Below are 9,683 nucleotides of genomic sequence, written 5' to 3'. Positions count from 1 at the left end.
TACTTAGAATACTCAGCTATCTATGAACCCGGAAATTTTAAATCGGCAAATATTTAGAATTTATCTTATCTTTTTAACTTGTGATTATGTAATACTCATATCTTACTTGATGAATTGATAAAAGATTTTTAACTTCTGAGGAGGGTTTGGATGTTGGGCCATTAATTTCAGTTTTCTTTAATATTTTGGGGCATCATTTCGTATTTAATAAAATCAAATGCTGGTTTTTTTTTTGCATCCCACTATTCTCTATTTTGTTTATGTTTTGCTCATTTTTCATTATTTTGCCATTATACTCAATCCTGTAAACCCCATCTAGTCCCTTCGTAAGGTGTTAAATCTATCATTGTATCAATTTTGCTGATAATTATCGAGGTAATGTTGACTTGAAATACATACGATTGTAGTAGACCATAGTACAAAATGTAATGATAACAAGACAATAACAATCAAAACCAAGCAAGTCAAATGGTATAACTTGAGTTTTAGATTTTCTTTAAAGAATTGTTTTACCAACAAAAAGTGTTCAAAGTCATTTCGTAATTTTTTCTATGCACGATTTTCAATAGTTCCAAGTAAAGAAGTAAAAATCATCCTTTCGAAAATTTTTACAGATCCCATCATGTGTTGATTGACAGTTTCTGGCGGATATGTGCCAATAGAAAACTATCAACGGCTTTGTGGTTAAATATGGAACATAACAGGTGTAAAAGATGGAACAAGATTTGCGAACTCTTCCAGAACACAAGAGATCATCCCTGAGTTTTGGGTTGGCTTCGTATTGCTCAGTCTTGTTTCCTGTGATGTGTATTACGTACTCGTATTTGACTGTTGCTCTTTTTATACGCCCGTTTACTCAACCAATTCGCATGAAACTTTGGTGAATTGTTTTATCTTTTGACGTGAGCTCCTTTTCGTTTTTTTTTTAATTTTAGACATTAAATTTCATAGTTCTTAGGGCCTTTTCATTAAAATCGGTGATTTTCTAGATTTTGGACAATAATTCAAAAACGCTTTCACCAATTTGCAAGTAAATTCGGTGAATTGTTTATAACTATTGACTAGAGCTCCTTTCGATTTTCATAAAGGAGTAGGTTCAGTAAGACCCCTTTTTGGCCCCAAAAATTAGCAGTTTTACAAAATTGTTAAAATGTAAACCTTTAGTTATTTATTGGACAGTAAAATGCTTCTGCTACATATATATGGGCTGACTTTGACAATACAATGCACATATATCCGGTACTAGCACCATTAAGTCATGCTAAATTACTGAAATCCTCATAATTCTAGCATTTTAGTTAAATTTTAGACGGTTTTCGTGTAAAACGAAAGTGGCCGCATTCGTGTTCATCCTTAATATTGAAATGTAAGTTGTATTTTATGATAATACATAACATATATAAAGGTTGAGGATGCGGCCACTTTCATTTTTACCAAAAACCATCTGAAAAGTGACATTTTTCGGCATATTAGGTAGATTTTTCATATTTCAGCTTGAATCGGATCGTTTTTAATGACTAAATCTGTTAAAATCTTTCACATAAACTAATTAATTTAAATAAAATAGACACTTAAGTGTTTAAAAAGTAGTCAAAATCTTTCGTCAGATGAACCTGAAATTTGAGGCCAAAATCGGTCCTTACCGGACCTACTCCTTTTAGATTTTACATTTCAGTGTGATTTTATTGATAAAAAAGGGGTGTTGCAATTATTGGACAATGCTTTGAGCAGTTATCGTGAAACTTTGGTGACTATTTTTTGTCTATTATAATAACCATCCTTATTTTTATATGATTTCTGCTTTAACATTGAGAAATTATTGATTTTTATTCTTCAAAATAGCGACGAGCGTATCAAATGCTCATGGCGCAGCTGTTTTTTGTCTTTTAGCCATGTCGTTGTCAGTTCACATTCAAACTTTTAAGTTTGAATCTCCATTTCGTATCATTCACTTCAATTTTATAGTGCATTAGAGCGTACTAATAACCGTCAATCAATTTCACTTACTTTTATCAAAATTAACTAGATTATCATGCACCTTAAGATCTACTTCATGTTTCTTGCAACGGAAACTTTTCAATACAATTTTCTTTAGAATAGAAATCTGCTCCTGTTTGTCCTAATTTTCCGATTTAACGTCAACCAATTCACCATTGAGCTCTTTTATCTCCACTGTTTGACTGGCCACGGTATGTTCAAGATTTTTTATACTGTCATTCTGGTGTTATAATATCCTTTCCATGTTTTGAAATTTTCTATTCATCCGGGTCTCCAGTTCCTCCATCGACGCATTAGAATAAGTAACAAACAACATCAGAAAAACTACCAAAGACATTCGACCAGACATTTTTTGGTGGTGCAAATATTAAAGAATAAGTCTGGAATAGATAAGTCAAAGACACAATAACTTGATTAAAATAGAAGTAATCTTTGTCATAGAACAAAGGGGTTATCACTACCAGACAATTATGTCATTCTTTTATCTTCTTGTCTTTTTATTATAATTTGTGCGATAGACGTAAGTGTAACAATAACATCAGTCCAGTAGTGAAATTTGTTCGCCAGACCTGTCGACCTTTGTACAAAAAGTTTGCGACCGTCATTTTCCTTGGAATTTAAGTCCCTGAAGCTAGTAGAATATGTCTTGCACTTAGGTTCTTTTGGAAAGTTTAATAACTTTTTTTTTAATAATGTATCAATACTAAATCTAAGAAATTAAAATGAGTAATCATTTAAATTATAAAAGTCTTTAATATCAATTTCCCTAGTACACTGAATAAGATTATAGTTTCAATGTATGCTATTCAACCGTTTTTTCTTTGAACGTATATATTCTTTCATCACATGTCTGTTTTCACTATGATATATTTGTATTTTGACAAAAAAAGCATTCCGATATTGTTTTTATTGATTGTGAGTGTCATTAACGAGACCAATAGAAAATCAGCTACCTGAATTTTGTGGTTATCCGTTTTAGTTAAGTTCTGGCGATCTGTCAATTCCAGTGATATTAGACAAGTTAGCACAGTGGGTTATCTCAACAACTATTCGTTCAGTTTTGTGTTGTTCTGTAATACCTTTTCGCCAGAATCGTGGGAGAGTTGGGCGACCAATAGCATTTAAACCCCGCCACATGCTGTATGCGCCAGTCCCAAGTCAGGCGCCTGTAATTCCATGGTTGTCGTTTGTTGCTGTGGTACATATTTTTGTTTCGTTCATTTGGTCTCTTGTAGTATAGAGAGTTGTCTCATTGTCAACCATACCACATCATCTTTCTCATATGTAACTAACAGTTTATGTTGTGTTTTGAGTTTCGTTTTCTTTAAACCATGAATTTATTGTTTCTTGATTAATTTTCAGTGACACATATTACATGTATTTAAGCTTGATACATTTTCCAATGATTTATTTACTAGTTAGTAATCTTTGACAAGACGGGGTTGATTGTGTTGGTAACAGTGTAGGAGTACCCATGAAGACATGTTATTCTGCACCTGCATGCGTAATTTTAAGTCATGTCAGAGACTTCAAAAGCTAAATATACAGTTTGAGATTTTCTTGTTGTTAAAGCCATGATGGTCTACAGAAGAGTCCACAACAAATCCGTACCTTTTTCCACTACAAGTATCCGCAACCGATAAACATTCCTATAGATTGTTTATGGCACAAGAGTTAATGTCTGACGACACTTAAGAAAATAGATTGTCGTATAACGTCAATAGTGAAAGAACCAATGCGCGACATTGTGGTTTTGGAAGAAAAAACGTTGCCCGAATAAGTTACGCATTTTCTTAATTAATGAAAATAATATACTTATGATACATTTTTATAATTTTGAATGATACTCGAACACCATCTTGAAGTTAAACATTTAATGGGATATAAACCATCCAGCAAACATAGTTCTGCCATGAGTGTTACTCAGTATCGCGCCATGGTGTTGGATACTGGAATGTGTTCTAACAAAAATGTCGTCACCTTGACTTGCCAAAATTATTACTGTCCCGATCACTTGTTCCTGAATATTGGTACCTTCACTAATACCTATCGCTGAACCTACAGCTTCGGCGTTTTTAATTATTTCGTATGAACCATAGCTAGTGGGATTTTCCCTTACACTAAACGTAAAACCATACACACCATCAACAGGGACTCTGAAAATTCCTGTGTATGGACTGTAGCCGCCATTAATGTTTGTTTTAACGGTATCAAAAATTAGAATACGGTTTTGGTCCAGCGTTGTTAAGGTCTGATTCATGTATGCGTAGAATGCTGTGGTATGAATAGGGACCGGAGAAGGTTGGATACCCTCTAGAAGTCGCTTATCTAAAAAAAAATCACATAATTTATTTTAACGACGCATACGATAATTATCAAAACAAATAAGTCAAAAGTCTTATGAAAACGTCTATGTTGTGTTATCAAATAAATGAGTCAAAGACGAATATTTGATTATATTAATCACGTCTTTAGTCCGAACAGTGGTGGATGTACAGAGGTTACATTGCGTCTTATTCTTAATGTGAGACTTTGTTTCTTTAGAATGAAAACTAACTAAGCAGAATAATTTTTGATTTATTGATTGTTGGTATTTAATGCCACATTCAGTACACTTGACTACATCATGGCGGGAATTTGTGGAGGTACCATAATACATGGAGTGGACCATCGACCATTGACAGTTACGATCGGTATAATTCGAAACCTGTTACGGTTGATAGGCTTATGGTTTTCCCTTAGATGACTACTTATACTACTTGTCCACATATGTCCACAGAATTGGTGAAATGACGAATATTTTATCATATTAATCGTTAAGTCTTTAAGCCGAAACGAATAAGATGTAAAAAGGTTTCGTTGCATCTATATTTTCTTTAATTCTCGAGATAATGTTGATTTGAATTAGTTAGGTTGGCTAGGACTGCATGTAAAAACATGAACGTAATAAAAATACAAGTAAAGTTGTATGACTTTAAATTCAGGTTTCTTAAACGAATTGACCAACTAAACCGAAATATTCAAAATTAATATGTAACAACTGTCTTGCATGATTTCCAAGAGTTCGAAGAAATGAAGTTCCCATTTTACGATCACCGTCAAAAGTTTGGTTTACCGTCAAACAGATAACAGCATATATTATCACATTAAGGTCATCTTGGTCTTGATAGTGACCTACGAAATTCGACTTATTACCCTTTAAATAGTATCACAAGCATCACGACGGGTGCCAAATGTGGTCATTTCCGGAACATCTGAAGTCATCCTCATATTTTTGTAGGATTCGTGTTGCTTAGTCTTCAATATTCTATGTTGTGTAATGTGTTCCTTTGGTTGTTTTTTGCTGGTTTTTTTGTTTTTGCCATGTCATTGTCAGTGAGTTTGAAAGTTCATTTTGTATCGGTTGCCTATCTATTGGTAGTATTTTAGAGAGCAGACTTAATGATAGCTGTTATTAAATTTTACTTACTTTTGACAAGATGAACTAGATTGTTATGCACTTTATGATCTACTTTTCTGTTCAACTGTTCACGGAAACCTTTCAATTCTATTTTGTCCGAATTCTGCATTTTAACGTTAGCCAATTCACTATTTAGTTCAATTATTTCCATTTTCTGACTGGCCACGGTATGTTCCAGTTTTTGGATACGTTTATTCTGGTCCCGCAATAGCCTTTCCATGTCTAGAAATTTTCTATTCATCCGGGTCTCCAGTTCCTCAAACGACGCATTGGAATAAGTAACAAACAACGTGAACAGCAGAAAAACTACAAAAGACATTCGACAGGACATTTTTGAGAAATGTAAATGTAAAATCGGTCTGAAATAAACAAGTCAAAGTCGCAATAAATTGATTAGAATAAAATTAATCTTTGTCATTGGACAAAGGGGTTATCATAACAAGACAAGTATGTCATTCTTAGATCGTCTTATCTTTTCATCACAATTTGTGCGATAGACGTAAGTGTAACAGTGAATTCAGTTAGGCAGTAAAATTTGTCCGCTAGACTTGTCGTCCTAGGTAATCAATTCCGTGACCATTATTTGACTTGGAATGTAGATCCCTCGAGCTAGTAAAACATGTCTTGCTCTTAGGTTCCTTGGGAAAGTTTAATATCCCAATTCTCGTTTGTTTTTGGAAAATGGTCTCTTAAAATTTTTATTTCTGGAGACATTCTTTCAAATTAATCAATTCTAAAACTAAGAAAGGAAAATTTTTAATTAATTAAATCCTTAAAGTCTTTGATATCATTTTTTGAAGACAACAGTCCGTTTAACTAATGAAATAAAACATCTAAAAAAAATAGTGAAACATTTATGCACACAACTGTTAAATAATTTAAAAACATTTCATTGCTTCCATCAAAATCATTTCATTTATGAAACATTTTCCAAATAAAGAACATGGACATTTCTACCTAGGACTATTGATGACATGGAAATAAATTCCTAGGAATATTAGAATGGGGACATACATTACTTACATGCGACTTAATATACTAGTAGATTTTGTAACTATTGACTTTATGTACGGTTAATAATTGTCCGTCTTGACACCTTTTACCGGTAACTATTTATCTCTTACACAAGTCCTCATCATAATGCATTTTCTACAGTTAAAAATAAAACTGTTAGGAAACATCAAGATCAACATTCATGGGTTGTAATGTGCGTTTTATAACGTCTCGAAAGATTGACTTCAGGTTTAAATGACTGAAAAGTCTACGTCAAAGATATATGATGTTCCACTAAAGAAACCGAACAGTTCTAGGTCCTCAATGCTTTGTACTTGTTTGGCTTTTTAACTGTTTTGATTTGAGCGTCACTGACGAGTCTTATGTAGACGAAACGCGCGTCTGGCGTATTAAATTAAAATTCTGGTACCTTCGGTTACTATTACATTTATTTTAAACCACAAACCACACAATAATCAAGACATCAGCAATATAACGATATGACAGGTTTGGAAAATGTGAAATGACTATGATAACTGTTACCTTTACATCAGAAAGATCATAAATATGACATTCTAATGCAATTTGTATGTAACAATTTTTTTCATTGGCTAACAGTTGCCGTCAAATCCACAGTTGACCAGGCGTAACTAAGGAGGGACAACCATTTTGAAATGAGTGAATCAACAAATGTTCGATTTCTATTATATAATCCACCACAAAACAACACCTACCTCGAATTCGCCGTTTTAAAGTTATTTTATCCGAATTTGAAGCATATAGGTAACGTAATAACCTCCAGTTTGTAAGTTTTCATTTGTCTGACGTCACGTTTACCCATGACATCTTTGCGCCAAAATCATTCATGAAGTTTCGCGGACTTATTTTTATTTGTCAAATTCAGACATTTTTCCAAGTTTTATCGTATTATTTCTTTTTGAAATGCATTAGAATTGGAATAACAGTACTGTAGTTGAAGAGTTGCCACCGTCAATTTTGATTTGACGGTTGCAAATCTCCGTTTTACTGTCTCCGCTACGCGTCGCCAGTAAAACTGCATTTGCGACCGTCAAATCTACAATTGACGGTGGCAACTCTTCAACTATAGTACTGTTATTCCTTAATTTTTTATGCAAACCGAGTCACACAGGACAATGATGTTGTGACCCCGCATAACCACTCATAACAAGGGTTGGCTGTATGAAATGTTTATATGCGCAACAACTTATAAATGATATTATTATATTTGCAGGGTACAAAACGTTTTCACGCTCAATTGTGTATGATGTAACTGTTATGTAACCTCCATTACGCCTAAGACGCAGTGATGTATGTACAATCAAAATATATTTATACGTTCATATGAATGTTGTTGGGAGGCCGTTCTTAGAGGCGTCTACTGATTATATTGTAACTTCCACAGCTGGTAAGTCGTTCTATAGTCGTGTGGTTGATTGAAAGAACGATTGTTAGTGACACTAAATCTTAAAAGATGGGAGTTTATATCTTTGATCATGATCTCTATAGTTGTTGAAGTTACTTGTTGTGGAATGGGATACGGTTTGGTTGGTACAGCCATTACTTAATGACTATTCTGTAAAACGAGGAGACGGATTCTAATTAATTCTATCTATTCTTATCATAACTGTTTGTCTGCTCATTTCAGTTGATTATACTAGTGCTATTAAAAGAATTGAATCTGTGAGCTACTTCTCACTAATGATACCCATGCCCGCTTAAAGTATATGGTACACAGGGAATTGTTAAGTGATGAAAACGCACCACACACTATAGCTGACTTATAAATCCTCAAACCAAATTTCAGAAATCCTTGTATTTTAATTCCTGAGAAAAATGTGTACTTGGCTATCATGTGTAAAATGATACAAGTGTTCGGTAAACAGGAAGCTGTTGTTTTCAAAATGCTTCATAAAATCGTTAAACCGATATGTTTGCTTTATTTTATTAGATGATAAGCATTGTTTCTTGATTTTTTTTCAGATTATCGGGAATGAATCTTCAATTTGTAGAACAATACTTTGTTGTTGCCAGTCATGTAATAAATTACATCATAAATGGACATAACATACATTCCTGTAAAAATGCTGACGACACAAAAAGGAAAAAAAATGTTTGTTGTATGAAGGCAATAGTTCAAGATTCGTAAATTGCAATAATGATGATTAATTTAAACTGAAATCATTTGTATAACTGTCATATAGGCTATAATGTGATATACTTTAAAATATTGTCATATTGACAACTTTTTCTTTTTAACTGTCTTCATAAAGTCGGGACTATGCGCCTTTCCTTGTCGACTCCTTCATGTTTTCATAAGAATCGGAGTTTCTTCATGCATTATTCAAAACAAGAAGACCAAAGAAGCCAGGTTATTGCATTTTACATTCAGATCTATTGATGTTGTTTTTTCCATTTACCATCCAAAATTTTCGGATTGGGTTTTATCTCTTGAACTGAAAATAAAAGAAACAACAGACACGGTTTCCCCCGCCTAATTTTTAGACTTATACCTCGAGTTGGACAAACACGGTCATATCAGTGCTATAATCTATAACAAATGAAACGATGTTATTTTTGAAAGTATCAATTTTCTCCCACCTTAGTAGCAATATACCAACTTGAACTGCACATACGATATACATTTCCCAACTTATTCGGTATTCAAGAGCATGCAGCAAAGTAATGCTAAGGTGGATTTGGTTATTGCATTCAGGTCATTTTCTTCTCGAAGCTCTTCATATGTTTTGGCACTAATTAATCCTTGTCTTCGGTTTTGATAGTTCCAGATGAATGTTAATCCAGAGAGCTCGAGGCGCCTCAAAGTTGTTAAATTTTTAATTTTTTTTTTATTTTATCAGTGATACAGAAATTAGGGAACCCCATGCATACCTTAGTGCATTATAGACATTCAACAACAAAGGTCACGCAAACCGTGAGTGTTGTATAGGATCAAGAGAAAATCAGCTACCTGAATTATGTTGTTATCCTTGTAAGTTAAGTTCTGACAATCTCCCAATTTCAGTGATACATTTGTATTAGGCAAGTTATCACAGTGGGTGATTTGAACATGTATTTTGTACAGTTCTTGTGTAGTTGTGTAGCACCTTTCCCCCAGAATCATGGGCAGGTTGGGCGTTTAATTCCGCCATATTCTGTATGTGCAAGTCGTCCCAAATCAGGAGACTGTAGTTCAGTGGCGGTCTTTTGTTGT

The 9,683-nt window shown here is 33.6% G+C and overlaps 1 protein-coding gene across 1 annotated transcript; it reads right to left on the bottom strand.

Moving 5' to 3' along the window:
* Positions 1-3,866: 3,866 nt before the first annotated feature.
* On the bottom strand, positions 3,867-5,878 carry LOC139526804 (complement C1q tumor necrosis factor-related protein 4-like). Its single transcript, XM_071321959.1, has 2 exons — positions 5,468-5,878; positions 3,867-4,326 (listed from the first exon to the last, which is right to left on the bottom strand). Exons 1-2 carry the CDS (start codon positions 5,787-5,789, stop codon positions 3,872-3,874), a joined length of 777 nt encoding a protein of 258 aa, XP_071178060.1. The 5' UTR covers positions 5,790-5,878; the 3' UTR covers positions 3,867-3,871.
* Positions 5,879-9,683: the final 3,805 nt, after the last annotated feature.

Source organism: Mytilus edulis, chromosome 6 (assembly GCF_963676685.1).
Source record: "Mytilus edulis chromosome 6, xbMytEdul2.2, whole genome shotgun sequence".
Taxonomy (NCBI): Eukaryota; Metazoa; Mollusca; class Bivalvia; order Mytilida; family Mytilidae; genus Mytilus; species Mytilus edulis.
Note: the sequence above shows the minus strand (reverse complement) of the source record. Positions and strands in the feature narration are given on the sequence as shown.

Bases quoted from the DNA above. Each gene is read 5' to 3' on its own strand.
- LOC139526804 (XM_071321959.1), bottom strand. From the start codon at position 5,789: ATGTCCTGTCGAATGTCTTTTGTAGTTTTTCTGCTGTTCACGTTGTTT. The intron at 4,327-5,467 runs GTAAGTAAAATT...ATTTTTTTTTAG, and splicing joins TCTAGTTCATCTTGTCAAAA to ATAAGCGACTTCTAGAGGGT.